This window comes from Poecilia reticulata, linkage group LG22 (genome assembly GCF_000633615.1).
Source record: "Poecilia reticulata strain Guanapo linkage group LG22, Guppy_female_1.0+MT, whole genome shotgun sequence".
Lineage (NCBI taxonomy): Eukaryota > Metazoa > Chordata > Actinopteri > Cyprinodontiformes > Poeciliidae > Poecilia > Poecilia reticulata.
Genome location: NC_024352.1, coordinates 8,855,770 through 8,877,408, shown reverse-complemented (window position 1 = coordinate 8,877,408; position 21,639 = coordinate 8,855,770). Strand labels below are relative to the sequence as shown.

The 21,639-nt window shown below is 40.1% G+C and overlaps 3 protein-coding genes across 11 annotated transcripts in view; 1 reads left to right on the top strand and 2 right to left on the bottom strand.

Moving 5' to 3' along the window:
- Positions 1-3,581, bottom strand: part of ahi1 (Abelson helper integration site 1) — an 11,805-nt gene extending 8,224 nt beyond the window's left edge. For 3 of the 4 annotated variants that reach the window (XM_008399100.2, XM_008399099.2, XM_008399101.2), the window contains exons 1-9: positions 3,125-3,581; positions 2,781-2,905; positions 2,102-2,601; positions 1,916-2,001; positions 1,629-1,815; positions 1,332-1,524; positions 1,156-1,251; positions 880-1,065; positions 623-766 (exon numbers count right to left, since the gene is read on the bottom strand). In XM_008399100.2, coding sequence (XP_008397322.1) covers positions 623-766; positions 880-1,065; positions 1,156-1,251; positions 1,332-1,524; positions 1,629-1,815; positions 1,916-2,001; positions 2,102-2,601; positions 2,781-2,905; positions 3,125-3,134 — 1,527 coding nt within the window. In that variant the 5' untranslated portion in view covers positions 3,135-3,581. The remainder of the gene's footprint in view (positions 1-622; positions 767-879; positions 1,066-1,155; positions 1,252-1,331; positions 1,525-1,628; positions 1,816-1,915; positions 2,002-2,101; positions 2,602-2,780; positions 2,906-3,124) is intronic. The other variant, XM_008399098.2, reaches the window with a different exon arrangement.
- Positions 3,582-4,479: 898 nt separating this feature from the next.
- LOC103458371 (vacuolar protein 8-like) lies at positions 4,480-10,130 on the top strand. Of its 4 annotated transcripts, XM_008399107.2 has the most exons (13): positions 4,482-4,718; positions 5,331-5,450; positions 6,006-6,125; positions 6,590-6,709; positions 6,884-7,003; positions 7,294-7,502; positions 7,594-7,639; positions 7,711-7,844; positions 8,295-8,426; positions 8,496-8,610; positions 8,696-8,830; positions 8,906-9,031; positions 9,404-10,130. In XM_008399107.2, the coding sequence occupies exons 1-13, from the start codon at positions 4,529-4,531 to the stop codon at positions 9,496-9,498; spliced, it is 1,662 nt and encodes a 553-aa protein (XP_008397329.1). In that variant the 5' UTR covers positions 4,482-4,528; the 3' UTR covers positions 9,499-10,130. The 4 variants fall into 4 exon arrangements, with proteins under 4 accessions (XP_017157929.1, XP_017157930.1, XP_017157931.1 ...); XM_017302441.1 differs by having other exon boundaries at positions 4,481-4,718; positions 8,696-9,031; XM_017302442.1 differs by having other exon boundaries at positions 4,481-4,718; positions 8,295-8,610.
- map7a (microtubule-associated protein 7a) lies at positions 9,694-17,685 on the bottom strand. Of its 3 annotated transcripts, none has more exons than XM_017302435.1 (15): positions 17,389-17,685; positions 16,768-16,872; positions 15,968-16,042; positions 15,707-15,870; positions 15,520-15,619; positions 15,254-15,370; positions 14,909-15,051; positions 14,037-14,173; positions 13,759-13,961; positions 13,503-13,653; positions 12,484-12,652; positions 12,277-12,381; positions 10,991-11,041; positions 10,612-10,828; positions 9,694-10,456 (listed from the first exon to the last, which is right to left on the bottom strand). In XM_017302435.1, the coding sequence occupies exons 1-15, from the start codon at positions 17,531-17,533 to the stop codon at positions 10,446-10,448; spliced, it is 1,893 nt and encodes a 630-aa protein (XP_017157924.1). In that variant the 5' UTR covers positions 17,534-17,685; the 3' UTR covers positions 9,694-10,445. The 3 variants fall into 3 exon arrangements, with proteins under 3 accessions (XP_017157924.1, XP_008397326.1, XP_017157925.1); XM_008399104.2 differs by having other exon boundaries at positions 14,909-15,075; positions 17,389-17,684; XM_017302436.1 differs by lacking the exon at positions 15,254-15,370 and having other exon boundaries at positions 17,389-17,684.
- Positions 17,686-21,639: the final 3,954 nt, after the last annotated feature.

Sequence of the window (21,639 nt, the reverse complement as noted above, 5' to 3'; positions counted from 1 at the left end):
TATATATATCTGTTTTTTTTATGTTACATTTTGTAGCCTGTGGGAAATTTCAGTTTAACATTTCTGGTCCTTTGTGCCAAAAGGTTTGGACATCACTGCCAGAAGATGTCCAATTTGCAGTTTGCCACAATCCAAAGCAAATACGCGGAAGAAGATGCTGCGATCAAAATGAGACAAAAATTTAACATTTTTTCCTATGTGGTGAAAAAAATAACATTGTGTATCAACTTCCTCTGCACAACATCTCCACGGTAAAACACGGTGACGGCAGCATCGGTGCTTTGATATGCTGTAAACAGCCATTTGTATGAAATGTGTGAAAAAACAACAACAAAAAAACGAAACAGCAAATATGATTTTCTTCTCCTTTTGACTCATGAGGCCGCTTTATGTTGGTCTATCTAATAAAACTTAACTACACTCCATTGAAGGTGGTGGATGTAACATGACCAGATCTGAAAAAACGTTAGTATTTCAGCAAGACGCTATTAACCAGCGCAGATTTTACATAACGAGTCATGTCAAGGAAGTTCACAGAGATACGTTTGTCGAATCTTAAAGCAAACTTTAGAAAGCTTTTTTCTGTTTTTCATTACAATGACAAATGTTAGCATGCGGCTACCTGCCCGGGCAGTCGGTTCCACCTCAGGACGGGCTGCCTGCTAAGACTGGGTTCTCTCTTGCTGGCGTCATTTTGCAGGTCACTATAGGAGGTGCTGCCCCTCTCCTCCTGTAAGGCCATCATAGAGCGCATACCGGGGTCCACCTAACGAACAACAAACACCAAAACTTAGCTCAAATAAGTATCAAACACTCCAACTTAATGAAATGTAAAAACACAGAGCCAAAAGTTATGGAGGTCATTTTTTTAACACTTACACACTCTGGAGGTTTAAGACCTTTCACAGTGACGTAGAGTGTGGATGCATATTTGGTTCTTGGGTACTTCCTCCACCACTCAAACACCTCTATTGTTTTCGGGTGTCTCTTCGCCCGAGGTGGAGGGCAGAAGAGCTGAAGGCGAAGTTTGCTCTCAATATTCAGAATCCCATTTGCACCAATAAGCTGGAAGGTTTGGAGGGAAATCAAAAGACGTCTCCATAAATGGCAATGTCAAAACGAGTAATGTCGACTTTTAAGGGCCAAACATTTCACCTTAAGAAATGCCCACGCAATCTTTCGAAAGCCTCGCTCGTGCTTCTCTGCATTGAAGTTGGCTTTCGCCTCCTCTATAGTCATGAAGTCCAGGATCTTGAAATGAAAACGAAAAACATTAATTAGCACAAAATAATGTAAAAAAAATTACAGCAGAAAAGGTAATTATCTCTTACTTCAAAGAAGAGTATAACTCTGGGGGCTGATTCAACTTGCTGAACAAAGTAACCAAAGCGTTCATTGAATATGATCTGCTCCTGCCACTCGGGGATGATGGATTTGTTCTTCCTGAAGTCAAACGGCTGCGTAATGATCGGCAGAATGTGGCTGACATTCTCTTGCTCGTAAAATGAAGAGACGGGCCGCTGACTTTAAGAACAAAAGGACAATTATAAATGATACGAATACACAGAAGCAGGAAAACGTGAAATAAATTCAACACTTAATGGAACTGAAGTTCAGTTCGCTCTCACCAGTCCTCTTTCCTCAGATACTTCCCGGTGAGTTCATCAACAATGTGGATCTTCACCATGGGGTGCGAGATCAGCAAGTCCGTCTTGAGGCGATCGGTTCTGTGGACAAACACTCCCAGCACGAGACCGTTGTCAAATGTCTGCTTGTCCCATTCCTCCGGCTCAGCCTCGATCTCCTCTTTGACGACTGAAAAACGGGAAAAGGACGAAACAGAAGCTCTGTCAGAACCAGCATATTTTATGTTTGATTAGCATTAAGTGGCTGCACACAATCAAACCTGACTCACCATGCTTTTTTTTCTTCTTCTTCTTTCCCTTCGATTCCGTTTCATTTTCAGTGCCAACTTCTCGTTCTACGTCCTCGTCTTGATCTCTAATGGTGAAAATGACTGATTTCAAAATGATGCCTAAACTGTGATTTTTTTTTTTGTCTTTTAGATCTAAAAAAAAATTGACATTGTAAAAATACACACCCTGCATCTGAGTCAGTAGCGACAGATTTCAATTTCTTCTTTTTCTTTTTCCCCATGTTGTTGTTCAGGCTAATGTTCTGCCAAATGACGCTGCCATCCTCCTCTTTGATCCTCGTTTTCTTCGTGGTCCTCTCTTCTTCCTGTGCTATCTGCAGCTGGTATTCGTGCAGCAGCTCATCTTCTCGATCCTCCACCTGGCTCTCCGTTGTAACCTTTGCGCCATCTTTGCTTTTTCCTTTCTTGCTCCTCCCTTTCGGTCCCTTTCCACCGCCAGTGTCTTCTTGATCTACAGCAAATTCAGAGTCCATATCCCTTTGAATGTCGCTGGTGTTGTCCTTAAGTCCAGGTAAGGAAGGAAGGTCCCTCTTGCTTTTCTTCTTTGCTTTAGATGTTTTGTTGTAATGTGGGCTGTCCTCTTCGGGATTGCGTGTGTTTTGCAGAACTGTCTCATCTTCTTCTGTGTCATTTTCAAGGTTTTGTTTTTTTCTCAGATTCTGAAGCTAAGAAGACAGAAAGAAAGCAATAACATGACTGTAGTCATAGTTGTCCTTAAATAAGAATTATGTTTCTTAAACTGCTTTGCCAGAAAGAGGATCAACTACTTATGTGTCTTCTTTTACAAGGTGATTTGCTGATCCTAACCACTGAAATGAAAAACAAGACGCAACAAAACACGTACCACAATTGTTTCCTTTGCTTCAGTTTCTTCAGTGTTTTTCTTCTTTGACTTCTTTTCCGATTCCGTATATTTCTTGAAAATTTCATTAAATCTTTCCCGGGTCTTTGCTCGCTCTTCACTCGCACCTAGCGCACCTAGAAATGTTTACATCATCATTAAAAGGGTGTTATTTCCTACTGCTTCTTTGAAATCACTTAAACCCAAGTAATAATGTGTAACAACTCAACTAAAATACTTTGCATGCCTATTCCCAATTCTAACTTTACCTCAGTTTTATTTTTCGTTTGTGAAACAACATTTTAAATGCAAAACACTGTTTATTTTTCAAAATTAAAACAACTCACCTACTGGCATTCTTCCACACTGTGTTGTTTCTCATTCTTAGTAGAAAAAGAAAAATAGTCATAAAAGAAAATCTTATTTCACAAAAATGCTAACAATGATGTGTACATTTTTGCGTTCACTCCAAAGTAAAAACAGGGGAAAGTAGCTTACGTTTTATTCAGTATGTTAAGCTGAAGTAAACTAAAAATAAAAAAGTACACCAGGTTAAGGTTAGCTAAATAAGCAGCTAGTTTGACAAGAGCTAACTCGCTAACTCGCGCTGCCAAAGTGACACAGAAATATTTATGGTCTATAAGAAAATGTTTGAGGCTTAAAAAATACTAAGCTCTACATAATTTCATTAAAAACGGCGTGTGAGTTAGCTACACCAGTAGCGATATGTATATCAGTGCGCACAAGGTACTCCAACTTCACCGACGACGCTGTAATGGTTTCCAAGTCAACAAGGCTGAACGTGAGGGCGGAGTGGGCGAATAAACAAGAACAGGCCAATGATGTGTAAGGACACAAACGACGTCATTACGTATTGAGCGTAACACTGAAAAGTGGCCGTGTGCATACATCGTTCTTGGTTCCGTCCTGGCGGTCACTACTAAATCCGCCGCCACCAACGCCAGGTAGAAAACCCGTCATTCCAGTAAGGGGTTCCTGTTGCGGTGTTGAGAAGGTTATTTTCAAAAGTATTATTTTAAAGTTTATTGCAGTCATTTAGAATTAAAATCAAACTGGTATGAAATTGAGCATAAGAATGAAAAACAAAAATCAATCAACTCTTAAAAAAAAAAAACATGCTGAGAATGAAAATCAATGAGAAGGAAAAAATTGGTCTTGGCCAGTTAAAATAAATAACATCACATGAGTAATTGAACCCAATACAATTCTGACATGCATTAAAAAAACCTGGTATGTTATTCGGGTTTAGCATGTGATTACAAGGAAATATACTGCTATTTGTTTGCTCCATACGTCTTACTTCTATTGTTTTGAAGTTTGTTTTTTGTTTGTGTGTTTGTTTTTTTGGGTCCCCATTAGCCATTGCTGTAACAATGGCTACTCTTCCTGGGGTCCATAAGTAAAACTATTCTTATTTTAGTACAATTAGAATAAAAAATAAAATATGACATGTTTTAACAAAAAAGGGTGCTATTATTATTATTATTATAATTATTATTATTATTATTATTATTATTATTATTATTATTATTATTATTATTATTATTATTATTATTATGCACATGATCTCAATACCGACTTACCTGAAAGAATCAAACAAAAACTCTTAAATGAAACGGGATTAGAATTATACAAATGAGCTTCCAAGGGTCACGTGACTCGCCGAAAGGCGTGTCAAGCAGATTGCATGATTTCGGAACGCCAACTGCATAACCTTTTGTTATGCAGTTATGGCCTCCGACCTGTGTGACAGGTGCTCCCGATTGCTCCGAGACTTCGCTGCACGTCTGAGGAGAGTTTGGGAGGAGTTCAAGTACAAACTGGAGGAAATTTTTGGAGAACTTCTCCAATGTACCTGCTGTGGGAATGCACCTGAGCGAAGGATGGCTCAAGATTTATCATCATTGCAGCTCATGTGTGGTAGGATACACAACTGTTGTGAAAAAGAAGCGCATAGATGTGCTTTGTTTAAGACATTATATGATCATCACCATCGTGATTAAATTTTAATTTCACCTACTTTCTGTCATTTGGTCCTTTCAATATATTGACAGTCAAAATGTAGCTGAATTTAAAATGTAAATTTGTAAATTGGGATGTTATTGTAAAGTTTATTTCAACAATTAATTAAAAAAAGATTAACTCATGGGTTCACATGGTGCTGTATTTGAAGCATTTATTTCTGTTTGTTGCCTTTCTGCCAGTTAAAATGCAATATTTATTTTCTTAGAAAATAATATCACATAAATAATGAAGGTAGGCCACAAAAGCTCGCTGCCAAATAAGCAAGTTAGTCAGAGTTCTGTAAAAATGGAAAGTTGAGTGGAAGGAAAAATGCTACTACTTCTGGATTTTTATTAGCTATTAGCCATTGTTAATAAAATGAACAAAAATAAACACTTTAAATGTCACTCATAAGGACAATAATGTGATTATTTTAACCTTAGTATGAGAAATGGCCATTTAAATAAAACATTTTATTTAATTAGCTTGGTGCATTTGTACTCATGACTCTTTTTTTTCTTTTCTCAGATGATGAAACTCAGGTTTTCAATCAAAGAAGCCTCCAAGCACTGAACCAACTTGCAGCCTCTCAAAATGCAGATCTGCAAATGTCTGCAGCCATATATTACCTGCACATCAGTCACCACTGTGAGTGAAGACTTTAATTTCATTTAACAATTTTCAGACGGTACGGACGAGGGGTAGTTAAAATGTGACCGTTGTTTGCCGTATTCCCACTCGGGAGATAAGTACCCTAACGGAAAAGACCAGTATGCAAATGTTCAACTGTATTTTTGATATAGCTCATCCAGCTTAAATATTCACATGTCCATCTCTTTACGTTGAAGAAAAAATTATGTCCTCTTTTAAAGCTTTCCAAGTTCTCAGTTATAGTGATAACAGTGCTTTCTCAGGCATATGGAAAAGATCTTGCTGAGATGTCTTTTTTTTGGCAATTTCTGATTCAAAGTGAGTTTATGTGCGGTTTTAATGCAACTTTTTTGTTATGAAATGAAGTATAGTATTTTGATGATCACAGACAGCTCTAAAATGCTTTTATCAGGCAGGGATCAGATAACTCGATATTGTCCTGAAATTAAATCTCCACGTCAGTTCTGAGAAGTGAAAGAAATTGTTCTTGCTTCTTACTGTGACTGTAAGTTCTTACATCTTCCTCTTCCTGCCTGGGGTTGTTTATTGCAGTGAAATCTCCCTTACCAGATGCCTTCGTGGAAACAATCACGGCTCTTCTTTTGTCCCCTGACCTGGATGTGCAGAAGACTACTTCCTTTGCCCTGGCTAATCTACTAGTTAAGAAGAATGGTAACACTTGTTTCTAAAAATGTTACTTTTTTTGTTATCTAGATAGCTTAAAAAGTTACGTATTTTCCGGACTATAGAGCGCACCATAGTATAAGCCGCAACTACAATTTAATTTTTTTTGAAAAAAAAAAAAGAAACTGGAAACATACATATAACCCGCTGGTATGTCCGCCGCTCTCGGTTTTCCATAAGGACGCAGCAGAGGGCTCCGTCTTAATCCGTGAATGCTGCTAACATGTGCTTGTTCTAAATGAAAATTAGCCCTTTCTTCTCTGATCTCCAATTTTGACTTCGAATGATTCACTTCCTGCTAAAGAGCCCCCTGGTGGTGGAAGAAAAATCCACAGCAAAGCCGCACCGGGCTACAAGCCGTGTGGTTCAAAATGTGGGGAAAACGTAGCGGCTTATAGTCCGAAAAACATGGTATTTTTAAAGCACTGATGAATGAATAAACATGATTTCAGTTTGTAAAGAGTCTGTGATCGAGACGGGGATGTTGGTGCCGCTGTTGGAGTTGTTCCAGTCGGGGGATCCGATGGCTCAGTGTCACTCTTGTGCCTGCGTAGCCATGCTGGCGTCCTCAGGTTTGCACAGACCTTTTTGTTGTTGTTGTTTTATGTTCTAAAACTCTTATTTGTGTTGTGCAAATGTGCATCAGTAGATCTTATAAGAATCCTGCAAGTCGTCACACAAACTTTACATCGTACTGTATCAAAAAGTTGAAGTATTTTCATCATAATTTCTATATGTTTCTTCAGAATCGAACAGAGATTCTATTTTGGTGGACGGAGTGATGCCTCTGTTGGCTTTGGCTAAATCCTACGATCCAGCGATACAGCTAAATGCAGCGTGGGCCCTGTTACATCTCACTCACTCAGGTTGTATGTTTGTCTCTCCATTTTGTCAATGTTCACGTACCCCCCAGAATTATTCATTTGCATTTTGTCACTGCACAAAATTCAAAATGGATTTGAATGGGTTGCAGGTAAAAATCTTCAAATTCCCCTCTATGAAACACAGTAGTAGCAGAATCATGCTGTGGGGATGTTTTCTATCAGAACTGGAGTTGATGGGAAGATGGACAACCTAATTCTACCTTACTGGTGTCAGCCAAAGCTCCAGTCGTCTGGTCTTTCAGCAGTCGCAATTTTTATTTATTTATTTTCAGATTGGTCGACAAGAACTCTGTGTCAAGCAGGGGGCATCCCTGTCTTGGTCCTCTTGCTGCAGTCCTCCAGGTCAGAAGTTCAGTTTTACAGCTGCACAGCTCTTTGCAACATTGCCGCCGCTCCAGAGCATCACCCAAAGTTGCTCAGCGTTGGGGGTCATTATTTGTCCAAGTCGCTTCTGACGCTGATGTCTTCTTCTGTAGAAAAGGTTACTGAGAACTTGATAGGGGGAGGGGAATGAATGGTAACTTTTCCATATGTTATGAATTTATCGTTTTTTTTCTTTTTTTTCTTGTCAGAATGCAGCCCAAGCATGCAGATGCCTTCAAACTCTTTCAAAGAATGGTAACATTCATTCGTACATGGCGTTATTTTAAAATAAAGCATCTTATTCTGCTTCTTGTTTTTATCCTCAGTTCGGGTCCAGGAACATCTCATGGAGCTTAACTGTGTGTTGCCTCTGAAGTCCCTGCTCAAAAGTTCGAACGCTGCATGGATGCAGTCAGCTTTAACGCTGCTGTGCACACTGACCGCACACCCACCAAACCGTGTATGGACCCCACAACACTAACATATAGTTATGATAGAATACTATATCTTAGAACTCTATCATATTTCGTAACCTGAGTTTTTTCTCAATCGCCTAATGCTACAAAACTGGTTAACACCACAAAATCATTCGTACTCTAATCTTTTTTTTTTTTACATTTTGTCACATTACGACCACAAACTCCAGTGTTTATATAGGGATTCTACATGATGCACCAACACAATTTAACTGAATGAAAATTAATCAAATCCTTTGCCAGTTTTTAATTTGTAAAAATCTTCGTTTGTTTATTTTACTTCACGTTTAGGAGCCACTTTGTGTTGGTCTGTCGCCTAAAATCCCAATAAAACACAATAAAATCTATCGTCGCAATGTGACAGAATGTAGAAAAGTTTGTTTTTTAGAGAAAGATGTTCGACTTTCCTGTAATCTCTTTTTTTTTTTTTTTAGGATCTCCTCATGAGTGAAGGACTGCTGAGGGAAGTCGGTCGGCTGCTCCATCGTCCCAGCTCAAACTCTGCTCTGATCTCACAAAGTTGCCAGCTCATCACTGACCTCTGCAGTGCCTGCATGGACGAGCAGGTACGCCTCCAGCTTACCTTTCGATGGTTTGTTTATGCCCCGGCTCTGAATCCAGTTAACGTTATCCAGGCTGTGACGGAGAGCCTGTGCTTATCAGGGCTGCTCCGAGGACTTGAGTCTCCTTCCCTGTCAGATGAGACTTTGCTGCATGTGACTTTGTGTTTGCGTCACCTGATGAGCTGGGGTAATGTTGTTCTTTTGTCTTTTTTTTTTTTTAAGTAACTGTCACTTTTTGTCTTCACAGTATTTTTGAAATTTCTCTGTTTCAGAGGGGCTAAGGACCACGTTGTCCACTTCAGTATCACCAGAGCAAGTTTGGAGGCTGGTGCAGCTTTCCGGACAGACGAGAAATCCTGAGCTGTCGTACAACTCTGCAGCCATCGTGCACGCGTTTGAACCGACAGGTAAAGTAGCACACGCGTCCATATCCGTACGTTTCTATATCAAATGTTGCTTTTTTTCCTTCCTCTCCTCCACAGCACGCTTCCTCCAGCTGCTGAGGCCTCACTACAGCACGGTGGCTAAATATTTGTTGCTGTTCCTCAAAAGGAAAGATGTGAAGTTCCAGCAGCTTGGCATTGCTGCTGTAGCTAAACTCAAGAATGGTTTGTGGGTTTTTTTGTTGTTTCATCCGTCTGTGAAGAAATTAAACGAATTTCAGTTTCATGCTGTAACCGATATGGTCAGAGCATTTCAGTAGGATTTTAAGTGATGGATCTAAACGATATTCTTACATGCAAGCGTCTCAAGACTGTCACTGGGTTTCATATTTAATCCCGTTTAACATGACACCTCTAAATAAAATAATTAATTCTCTAAAGGCTTTTGTCGAAGTTTGCAATGTGACAAAATGTGGAGAAATTCAACGGGCATAAACACTTTTTAAAGAGACAAATTTTTATGTTTTATATGAAATTAAAAGAATGACTTTTTGAATAAGGAGCATTTTATAACCTGTTTGCTCTGATCCTCTGCAGACGGAGACTTTTTAACGTCTGTGACCGACGGTCAGCTGGAGGCTCGGCTGTCGCAGGGACACGCAGAGACGGAGGAAACGAGACGGCTGCTATGAATGATTCAGCCTCCGTTGCCATCTTCTGGTTAACCCTCGACTTGCTCAGTATTTTTACAAAGAGTACAAGATGTTTGCTTTGATGCAAAACTTTGATTTTTTTTATTTTTACATGCCGCTCTTTTCTAAAATCATTTTTATATTTGGTTGTTTTTTTTTTACATATCTGTCTTTAAAAAGAAGGAAAGGACAGAGGAGTGGCATCAGCTTTAATATATTTGAACATTTTTATAAAGCTAACCTGTGATAGTCTAGAACAGTACTTAAGGTATAGGATCAAGTTTAAGTCACGATTTTTATGCATTTTTATGCTTAAAAAGCATTTAACCTACAGCTCTCTGATTCGAAGCAACTGTGAGTGCAAACAAACAAACAAAAAAAAAGGCATTGTTGCATTCTCTCCTCTAAGACGGCACGCACACCAAATTAAGGCCCATCTTTGGAAACCGTATCGTCGTAGCAGCTTTTTACATACCATTGCTATATTTTTACAAAAGTTCAAGATTAATATTGCAATGCGGCGACATTGAGCTCTCAACTGCATCTCGATTTATTCGAGTTCCACTGAGGAAAAAAAAAAAAGGGAAAAGTGCTGAGTCAGCAGTAAGTAATATCAGGTTCAACCTAAAAAATAAAAAAAAACCTGGACAAGTTCTTATTGATTAAATAGCTATTATTCAAACCGACTAACTGCATCCACTAACAAACTAACAGCAGAAAGTACAGCTACGCCTCATTTTGAGCCTGTTTGATTCGAACCCTGCTGGAAAGAGATGATTATGCAAGAACTTTGAGTGTTTTTTTTGTTTTTTTTTGTGCCACCGGCTACCGCAAGACGTCCTCGCTGAGAGGCGAAGCTGTATTGTTGCGTGCTCCTTTCGAGGCGCTGATAGAAAGCAGGATGGCTGTGCTGTAGCTGTGCGGGAAAAATCGTCTGGACGACGACCTCAGATGACTTCTAAAAAAAGGGACAAAGAAAGGTCAGAAGAGAGAAAACGCATCCAGAAACAAATGTTTATCTTCATTCGTAGAGATGAATCCTGAGTCAGAAACGACAGACAATCAGCACCAAGTACAAAGTTACTAAAACGAGGTTTGACGTTACGTCCTCACCCGCTCTCTGTTTGGTCTGGATCTCCTCCAGGCCGGAGAGTGCTCTGAGGGATCTGCGCTCCTTGAAGGCCACCACCGGTACCACATCGTCCTCGTTGCCCAGCCCCAGCTGGGCAGCGGTTTTAGTCCCCACCGGCGTCTTGGCGGCGTCCTCTATTGTCCCATTGTGCAGAGGCTGTGTATTTTCCTTCGGTAGAGTCCGCGCCGACACAGATTTCTGTGATTAAAAAGATATCAAAACGCTTTTAGTCAAGGCCGGGGACGGAAAAGCCTTTTCATAGGCTGATGTTGGATGTGCGTCACAAGAGGCCAGAGGCTGTGTACTGTTTATCAAAAATAAAAAATAAATAAATAAAAAGAGCTGATCAGTAAATCTCACCGTATCTGGTGAATCTGTTCTTCTGGTTCTCCGCATGATCTCCTCAAGTCGCTGGAAAAGACAACAATGCAACAAAAACAACTTTTTTTTATTTTTATTTTTATATCAGTTGCCTTGCAAAAGAGAAAATCCTGCTACATGCACATGTTTTGTCATGTGCAGGAAGCACATGATAAAACAAAAAAAGTTGAGATTTTGTGTGATATAAGAAAACCAAGTAGTCAGTAATGGTGAAGCAGAAGCTAAAGGCCAGTCTGGCCTGCTAGCAAAGCGTCTGCAGAAACCGCATGCAGGCTGATGCAGACGGACACTTTTCTTAAATTTTGGAAAGTTTTCACAGATGCAATCATCCCAAAATACAATAAAATGAGGCAGAAAATGTTTTCTCCCCTCCCCATATTTATCAATCAGGTTTCTGTATTTCTTAATTTTCTACTAACTGACCCAATAATAACACAGCAAAAGAAAAAATCTTCTAGCCCTACCGAACATTTTGGGAAATGCTGGGTTGTGTCGTAGGTGTGCAATCGTGGATCCTTTTTTTAATGTCTGACTGATCCCTTTTCAACAACTATCAGTTTATTTCGTTAAATTCAATAAGGTGCAACATATTTATTCAGAAATATTCCCCAGGTGGTTTCAACTTGACAATTTTGGTCCTCAGACTAACATTTTGGACCTCGCTGCTCTGACCGGTTCTCTGCGTCTTTTGTATCCCAGCTGAAGAAAAGTCTTCGGCATGATGCTGCTGCCACCATCGTGCGTCACTATGGAGACAGTGTGTGTTCAGGGTGATGTTCATTGATTACTTTCACACCCGCATGAAATGTTGCACAAAAGTTTTCTCATTGGACCAGAGCTCTTTCTTCTAGTGACATTAGAAGTTAATGTGATGCTGATGTTGTTGGTAAACGTTGTTATCACCGTCGATTGTGTTAAAATCCTGTTTTCCATTTAATCTGCTGTTTCTTATTCATTAAAACATTAAAGCATCCCGGGCTCAGGTGTCTGTCCCAGGGGTGAACATCTACTGCAGTGAGACTGATGAACAGACTCGATATGTTATTGACACGGGAAGCGGATTTTCCCAACACTTCCAAAGGTAACATACAAAAGGGAAGGGATTATAAAAGCGTGTTTTACAATGTATTATTCACCATTACGCACTACTTTGCGATGGCCTGTAACTGAAAATCTTAGCAGAGCAGCTTTATTTGCAGTCATAACATGGCAAAAAAAATGTGTAAAAGTTCAAAGGGCATGAATGTTTTAGTAAGTCTCCAAACCTTTTTCCTTGCTTGGCGCTCTGCCTCCTCTTTCTGTGCAGCGATCTCTCGCTCTTGCTTCATTTGTTCGGCTCGTGCTTGCTCTTTAGCCAGTTCCTCCTCTCTCTGTGCAAACAACATCCGGACAAGGATAAACAAATGAAAACGATGCCTGCTGTACAGGGAGCTTTTCTCCTGGGATAGTAAGATGATGTGTTTACTGGGCACCTGCTTCTGCAGAAGTTCAGCCTCTCTCATTGCCTGAGCTCTCTCCTCTTCAGCTCTCCTCTGCTCCTCCTCCTCCCTTCTCTTCTTCTCCTCTACGAGTCGCCTGGCCTCTGCCTCCTGTCGAGCCTGCTGCTCCGCCCTCCTGCGCTGCTGTTCCTCACGACTCCGCCTGAACAGAAGTTGTAGTGAAATTGTGGAAGTGGTTACTTTCACTCAATCCTAATCTCCCTTCATTGCTCCGTCTGGGATTTCTCCCATTCACTTGGATTCCTCCGGTAAAATTTCAACAGAGTATATCAGCAAATAGGAGAAAAGTTGCGAGTGATGAGGCTGATTTCCTGCGCTTCTTCAGAATTGTAGTCTGCTTGTAGTTTTAGCCATAGCAGCAGAGGACGTTAACATTCCCTCCAGCTGGTGTTGACCACACTTCCAAATATTGAATTAACATTAACAGCCACTTTGTTCAGCTGGATATTTCTTTCTCTCCAGTGGAGGATAATTGTTTACTGCTCAGGCAATTTCCGGTAAGCTTCATAGCATCAAACTAGTGCATTACGTGCTTCGTGGCCAAACGTTGGCGATCGGGTAAAATTTAAAACTTCAGCAGAATCCACGCCTCCAGGAAGAAATCATTTCTCAATAGCCGAGGGTCTAGACCCTCTGCACGAAGTGCAGCATAGAACAACTGGCTCGTTTTTATGACAGTATATTAGGGTCATTTTATATGGAACAAAAAAAGAAGTACATTTCTGCCAAAAAACGAAACAAAATTTTGAAATTAATCAGAAATAATGTATTTCTTGGTTTCCAAAGATTTTTTTCCAGAAAATTTCTGAATACTTTTTTTTCTTTCCTAGCAAATTTCCAAGGTTTTCTTTCTAGAAAAAAGACCTTGTAAATTTTTTGGCAGAAATGTACTAATCCTTTTATTTTTTCTATGTAAAATGGCCGTAATACACTGTCGTAGGTTTTTACCAGCCTGTACCTGTAATTTTTATTTATTTATTTTATCTTTTTACCTTTCGGCTTCCTCTCGCTGCAGGCGCTCCTGCTCCTCTTTCTCCCGCTGCATGCGGGCCTCTCTCCTCTTTTCAGCCAGAAGTCGCGAGGCCTCCTTCGGGTCAGTGGTGCCCCCTGACGGACGGAGCATGACCTCTGCAGGCTGTGGATCTGAAAGAGGAGAGGCTTTATGAGGACATATAGTCAGAACAAAACAATCATTTCCACTATAACATCTAAACTTTTTTTTTTTTAATAAACATTTCTTCCACTTACTTCCATCTGCTGCTGTCCCGGTGAAGCCGTCTACCTGTGCGTCAGGCAGCTTATGACTCTGTGTCTGCTGTTGACCTTTGTCTGGTGCGCTGACGGGCCGGGTGTTGCCAGCAGAGAAGTAAGCGGCAGCGTCCTCCTCAGGAACAGCTGGGAGCTCGAGGTGCAGGGGGGTGGAGTGTCTGCTGATTGATCTTCTGGGGCTCCTGCAGGATGGAACAGCAGAGGGATGGATCAGCTTCCGTCTGCAACACCAACATGAGGCGGAGACGTTTACCTACCGCTCCGGTGACGGGGAGGCTGTTCTGCTCTGAATGCAGGTGGGCGACTTCACGCCGTTAACACCAGCAGCAGGCGATCTTTTGGCAGAGCCGCTGTTGGGGGTCTTCTTCCTGGCTTCCTGTCTTACTTTTTGAATCTGCATCGAACCGAAGACGTTAGCAAAACTTCCACTACCTAAATTATTTCACATTTCCACTACAAACTTCAGTGTGTCACATTGAACATTTATGTTATGAGCCAACAAATAGTGAAAGTGAAAAATCACGTTCTTTTTTTTGTTTTTTTTTAAACAAAACATCTGAAAAGTGTGGTGTGTAGCTGTAATTTGGACACCAAATCAATAAGTTGTACAACAACCTTTTTTATAGTTTCTATGGACTTTGTACATCTTTACCCATTTTTCTGAACGTTGGACTTCAAGTTCAGCAGCAAATTCTCAGTTGGATGTAGGTCTGAACTTTGGCTAGGCCATTTTAACACGTAGATATGCTTGGATTTATTCAAATTTAGCAGCATGTTCAATGTTTTTGTCTGCTGAAAGACAAAGTCTTTAACAACTTTTCCTCCACTATCTCACCATCATGATGCTGCCACCACCAACAAGACTATTTTTGTTTTGTTCTATTTTTTTATTTGCATTGGATTTTATTTCGGGACACCAGAATACAAAGCGTGTCACACCTTTCAAAATGTTATTTCTGACAGATTTTTGCCAACCATGAAACAATTTCCTTCCACTTCACAATTGTGCACTACTTTGTGTTCATTTATTTATCACATAAACTCCAAATAATAAAACATTGAAGTTCATAGCTCTGAAAACTAGAATAGGAGAGAAATTTAGGACTGGTCAGCAGTGGGTGGATTTTACCTGTGCGGGGCTGATGTGTCGTTGCTGGCTGTTGGCGGAGGAAGGTGAGGCAGGCGACCTGCTGTGGACTGAAACTGACTGATGTCGGAGTTTGGGAGTGATAATGGCGGAGGATGGGGTGGCAGCCGTCGGCTGGCATGAAGCTGCACGACGACAAACATGGACAACTGAGCCAGTGTAAAATAATGGAAATAAGAAAAAAAAAATGCATTTTTTTGTTGAAACGTGACGATGTGAGCGGGAGGGGAAAAAGATGATATACGAAGAAACACAGAGCGGCGGTGGTCAGCTCAGAAAAATTTGCAAAGCATTAAAGCAGAAAAGACCTTCTGGACGGAAGAGTACCTTCTTCTCCGGACCTACAAGCAGCACTCTTGCTTCTAGCCAGATAAGAGCATGTAGGGGTGAGGAGGCGACTGACCAGATTCCTCTCCCACGTCGTCAGAGGCAGGCGACGTGGAGCTGGCGCATTGATCAGCGTAAAGTTTGTAAGTAGGGCAAAAGCAACAGATAAGACATTCCAAGAGCCTGCAGCCTTGCGAGAGACTTTTTTTTAAGAGAAAAGGCGTTAGAAGACGCAGAAAGGAGAAAGTACATGCATCTCTTGGTACCGTTTTTAATGAGCTTCCTGCCTCTGGAGCTTTGACTGAGCTGCTGCTGGGCCTTCTGGCTCTTCTCTATTGTCCTGCGCACGGCAGTTTCATGTCGCTCCTTAACTCAGAAAAATAAAATTAAACCGTGTTTTTTATTATTATTATTATTAAGTACGAATAAAAAAAGTCTACTGCTAAAGCTAACCTTTTCCTCTCTCAGCCTCTGCTTGCGTTTCTCCTCCACGGCTGCTCGCCTCCTCTCCTCCTTAAGCCTTTGCTCCAGGAATTTCTTCCTCCGCTCCTGTAGTTGCTGTTCATAATAGCGCCTGGCTCGCTGCTCCCGCTCCAGTCGGCTCAGCTCCCGGGAGACTGAGAGGGAATTAAGCAGAAGAAGTAGTTTCGCTCGCTGTTTTTTTTATTTATTTATTTTATTAATGAATGCGCTGCGGCGGTGATGCACACGCACCGAGCAACTTCTGCTGCTCCTCTCGTCTTTCTCTCGCTGCTTTCAACCGTTCATCGATATTCAGCCCGTTACCAGCTGTAAAGTAAAATGGATTGTTAGACGATGATAAATCATGAAAACACAGCTGAAAACGATGTAAAACTCCAAATTAATATATTATCATCAGTTTGGGGGAAAAAAAAGAGTTCAACAGTGTTGATTCAAGGTCAAGATCAATTTGCTTTGGCAGCCCAATTTGTTTCAAAATGTTACATTGTGCTTTAAATATGAACCCAGCTGAGACACAAGCCTCAGAAATAGCAGTGTTGAATTATTTGAAGATTTTCACTTATCAAAGCTTTGATTGGATTTGTTGAATTCAATGTTTAGAAAGCACTAAATGAATGCACTGCATCCATATTTCATACCCGTCATATCCTTTAATAATTGAAAATCAGCTTACTTTATTGTTTATTTCAAGAATTGTGGAAATAATCATACACATAAATCTCACATATTAAATCCAATTCATATTTTCTAAAAACGTTCTATCGTCTACTTTAGATATTATTCACTGCGGTTCCTCAACATTTCTTTCCGGATGATGAGATGATGATAAGCAAACTTTCCTTTAGTCATTGGTTGCCAAAGTGGGTACAAAATGTCTCAAAGGTGGATATAAATAAGTTTCGAGTTGTCTCGTTTGTCCCAGACAAAATTATAAAGGTGCAAAAGGGCAAAGGGTCAAAACAGGAACCAAGCTGGCTAGTGTACATAGGTTTAGTTTGCTTATGCCTTGGGCTGGCTTTGCAGTGACTAACCTGCAGAAGCCCGTAGGGTAGCGTTGCAGATTTGGATGGACTTGTTGGCAGAGCAGGTTGTTTTCTTCGTCTGTGGAGGACTCGGTTTGAAATGAGAGCCATTCTCTGTAAATAAGTGAAAGGGGGAAAAATTCAATTTGGAAAAAACAAGAAATTTGTTGTTTTACATTTTCTAATACAGATTTTTCTTTTCTTTTCTTTTACCCTCCTATCCTGGTTATCCCTCGTCTGTAAACAGAAATGTCCCAGTTGAACATGTGATATGTCATGGATCTAGAAGCCTGAAAACATCAGCTTGAACAAGCTGTTAAAACATGCTGGCCTCAGGCTGAGCACTAAATAAAAGAAACCATTATTAAAGAGGCAGCGTTTAAAAGGCGAGCACCTGACAAGCGCCCATTAACGCAACAAACACGAGCAAAATGGAAATACAAAACAGAATCAAGAGAAAAATGCACATTTACACATTTCTGTGAGAGTTAGACATCCAGGTGTTCTTGCTCAGGTCAGATCATTCAACTGTGATTCTCTGCTTGTGGTTTAGTCATTTTTTGTTTGGATTTAGATCATGTTCTTGATCTAAATCTACCAAAATGCTATTTTAGGATAAAGGACACTGACCTCGTGTTCCTTCGGGTCTGTGTCCGACCCTCTGGTTGTCGATGGTGGACGTAGAAAGTGGTCCCTGCGATGGAGGGACGACACTCTGTTTCTTCTGTACAGCCATGCTAGGTATTGAGCCTGGCATAGCAATGCTCTCTCTCATGTCCCCTCCACTCTCTCTCCCTCCTTTCTGTCCTCCTCCTCCTCTGAATTTCTATTTCAAGATGCCTTCGGGTCCTAGCATGAGTGCGCAGAGAGGGAAGCTGCCTCCTGCATCAGATGCTTGTCCATCTGTGTCTCACAAAGGAATGGAGAGCAAGAAAACAAAAACATCCAGTCAGAACCCTGCCCAGTGATTTTTGGGATTTTTATTATATATATATTTTTTGTATCTTATATTCACATTTTCCTCCAGGTTGATAGAAAAGTCTGCAAAGACCCTGAGCCTCGGTGATTCTCGTCTGTTAATGGGTTACTCCCCCTTTAAAGATTTCACCCTTGTGAGCTGCTCTGCTTTACTTTCACGTTATTCCATCACTGTGTCACTTTAATTCCCCCACCGCTCTCCCTGCATGCTGGAAACAGGCAGAGAGGTCCAGCGTTTCCTGGACACTGGAAAGGAAAAAAGGAAAGGATGCGTAGAACAGGGTCTACATGAATAATTACCATGGCAACAGTTGTATAATGTTCAGTGACACGCAATATTTGGACATTAACTCCCTGTGTTGGTTACACGGTGGATGAGGCAAGAGTGCTTTTTTTTTTTTTTACCCATAATTCCTAGTTCTTAGAGTGAGAGTGTGTGACCACCAGATGGAGATCTAGATACTCATTGGTGGACTGAATGAGCTGCATTTCCTTACAGAATATCTATTAAACAAATGTTCCTAAAAGCCAAATTAGCCTGAAAAAAACATTATTTTTCTTCTTATACAATTTGAATGAAGAAAGTGGTCTGTCAGCAGGGCTGGTCTTAGGTTCTGTAGGGCCCCAAGCAAAATGTAATTTGAGGCCCCCTTCCAGCTAAGCCCACCAGGATATTTACAGGAAAGAGGGAGACACGGCTGAAGCACTGCCATGCTGCTGTTTTAATATTTATGAATAAATTGGTCATAATCCATATCATCTGTCACAAATCCATCTTTAATCCATTTTTATTCAGTCTCTGATTTATGCAGTTTTTTTTACCCCCAGCATAATTTAAGATGGACATATAAATTATCCTGTTTTTATTAGATCTGTGGAAAGTTTAGAAAACTTTTTTTTAAAAATCACTTGGAACTGGGGAACAATATTAACCCTAAGATCTACTTACTACTAATAAATTGGTAGCAGATTAGGATAAAAATGCTAATATTATTACAATATTATGTTATTGTAAAATTAACATGATTAATTTTGTCAGAAATCTTGGTGGCTCCTCACTTTGGATTTTGAACACGGAGACATTAAATTAATGTTGAGAATACGAGCAAGGTGAAAGTAATTTGAAATCTTTTACACATTTATGTAAAATTAAGCAAACGTACCACAGCATATGACGTTAACAACCTGAACTTTGATGGAGTCCCGGTTGGACACACTGCTAATAATAGATAGTCTGGTCATTAAGCACAACAATTAGCAAATCTCACTGGATTTCCAACTTGAAACTAGAACACGAAAGGCTGCGTTAGACTCGTCTTGTAAGCCATGTTTAGCTCTGGGAATGATGTCAGACATGTGTTCTGGCTGAAAGACACAAAACAAGGGCTATTTATTACAATGATTTTGCTGTATTAAATAAGCCACTAGTTGGATGAGAATTAAGCTGTCAGGTTTGCTAATGAACATTCAACTTTCATATTTATTTCTCACGTCATACACTCTCTTTTTAAAGAGAAACTTTAAAAAGAGTTTCTCCAAAATCAAACACCAAAATGTTTGATTTTGGTGTTGTGCAATTAAAGTAAGTTAAGCTGAGTTATGTTGTTTTACCCAAGAATGTTTCTTTCATTAGTTTCCCCTAAATCTAACAATGCGTGTGCTCAAAGATGAGTGTGATGTAGATGTAATTTATGAAACAAAGTGTTATGAATTAAGTATTTCATATAGGTGGGTTATCTATTGATGAGTAGAAAAAAAGCTTCACTAATTTAGACACTTAAATGTATTAAACTACAACCAATAATGGAATGCTTTATCAAAATTATCTTGATTTTTTAGGAACATTTGACTAATTTTTATTAATGTTATCAGGTTTGAACTAATCTATACAATTCAAAACTCACTATAGGAAACATATTTTGTTAAATAAACGGCAGTACAATACATCTGCACAATCAACAATAATAATGGCCTACAATTCCTCCATTGAAAATAAACTTCCCTAATAAACATATTATCTCAGATTGATCAACTCCAAGTTCACCGGATGAATAATGATGCCGTTTCACATTGGTGTGTAAAAGTTTTATAGATCCAGAGGATTCCCTCAATCACTTTCAAAACCTGCGCTTTGTAGAGTAATGATCATCTTTCCTCTTAAGTTATCTGGCTTGTCTTCCATGGTAAAAAACACAAATAAAACATAGAAACTGGTCTATAATTAAGGCAGAAAATATTTCTGAAAGCATGTTTAACCCCTTTATAACCCCTTTATAACCACATCTGGCATACAGAAACTGCCCCAGAGAGAAGGGGAACCTCAGTTCGCTAGCAGGCTTGCTAGCTTATTTGACGTTAGCATTAGTGCTGTTGCTAAAAGCTGAAAACTCTAGCATCAAGTGATACTTTAAAGATATAAATTATTAAAGGAAAAAAGAAAAGCACTCAGAATATTCAACATTAGATCAAAAAACTTTAAATCAAATGGCTATTATCACTATCGGTGTCATTAGCCATACCTGGACTTTGGACTAGACATTTTTTCCTCATTGTTTTGAGTCCCGCCAGCCTGTGCTGCCCTGAACAACGAGCCATATCACCAAAAATGCTACATAAAAGCGCAAGTCATTTTAATGGTTTATATGTAATAAGAGTTTCTTCTTACAATATAGTAACACTATATGTTTATATTTCCAGAGGTTTATGGGGTTATTCAAGTTCAGAGCCAAGTGGGCCCTAATACTCCCCTCTGACACGTCGAAACAATGCCCTTCACTTGCCAGAGCCATGCTCTAAAATGTGCAATACGGACACACTACACCACAGTCAGGTGGTGTGCCCGCAGAGTCACTGGAGCACAAATAAGATGTTGATCATCGGCCTTACAACCAATAGAAGAAAAGGACTGCGGACACAGGACCTACACGGGATAAGGTTGCACGGTTCGTATCAAGTCATTCTGTGGTTCACCTTGGCCACTATTATTAAAGGTGTCAGTTTTAGGGCTTGGTTGCTTTCTCATGCATATTCATACGTTCTCGTATGAAAATCTGGAAATGCGTTTTTCTGTCCCGCTCATTGAACGCAACAATTACGCACCTTCCACCTACTGGTTTTAAAGGGGTTTTACGCCAAGCTGTTCCCGTGTGGTTTTTATTCTCTGTTAAACCAGAGACATTTGAGAGCTGGTGTCAGCCTGAGTGTTTAAACTTCACCGTGATGACACGACCCATCAAAGAAGGAGGCAAGTATATTCCACTGCGAAGCAACTGGTAACTTTGCACGGTTGCTGACATGGTTACCAGCAGAGGGACTGGGACGTCGCCTTCACCCCTCTGAGCTGCTATTGAATCATGTAATTAACAGCAGGTGCCATCAACACAGCAGCTATAGGTTGATACAGGGTTCCAGCTGGAAAATTAATTTCCAATAATGCAGTTAATAATAATAATAATTAATAATAATAAAAACGTGGCTACAAATTTTATTTCAACTACAACTTTATCACATTGCACGTATTGAGCTGTACTTTCGTAAATGTGTCTAAGATGTTTCAGTTTTCTCTTCAGCCACCGATGACCTGCCATTATTATTATTATTATTATTATTTATTTATTTATTTTCATTTCTTTTGTTGTGAACATCGATACCTTCTCATAAAGAGGATGCCACATGCAACAGTGACCGGGCGGCATCAATAATTCACCGCCTTGTCTCATCGGACACCAGCAACTTTAGACTGTGATGTATGGCTTACAGAGCGGCTCGATGTGTAATTGATGAGACGATGAGTTGCTCCTGCAGAAGACGCAGTTGAGCAGAAGTCGCGCTCACTTTGACAAAGTCGTGCACGTTTCTTACGCAGGCACCGCTTTCCAAAAAGCTTTGAAACCCCTCCGCCCC

What these genes read in the sequence shown, in the direction of transcription:
- map7a (XM_008399104.2), bottom strand. Translation starts at nt 17,533, where the DNA reads ATGAGAGAGAGCATTGCTATGCCAGGCTCAATACCTAGCATGGCTGTA. An exon ending in CAGACCCGAAGGAACACGAG is followed by an intron (nt 16,873 to 17,388) that starts GTCAGTGTCCTT and finishes ACTTATTTACAG; the next exon opens with AGAATGGCTCTCATTTCAAA. An exon ending in CGGGACAGCAGCAGATGGAA is followed by an intron (nt 13,654 to 13,758) that starts GTAAGTGGAAGA and finishes CTCCTCTTTCAG; the next exon opens with ATCCACAGCCTGCAGAGGTC.
- LOC103458371 (XM_017302440.1), top strand. Translation starts at nt 4,529, where the DNA reads ATGGCCTCCGACCTGTGTGACAGGTGCTCCCGATTGCTCCGAGACTTC. An exon ending in TCTACTAGTTAAGAAGAATG is followed by an intron (nt 6,126 to 6,589) that starts GTAACACTTGTT and finishes ACATGATTTCAG; the next exon opens with TTTGTAAAGAGTCTGTGATC. An exon ending in AGCCATGCTGGCGTCCTCAG is followed by an intron (nt 6,710 to 6,883) that starts GTTTGCACAGAC and finishes ATGTTTCTTCAG; the next exon opens with AATCGAACAGAGATTCTATT.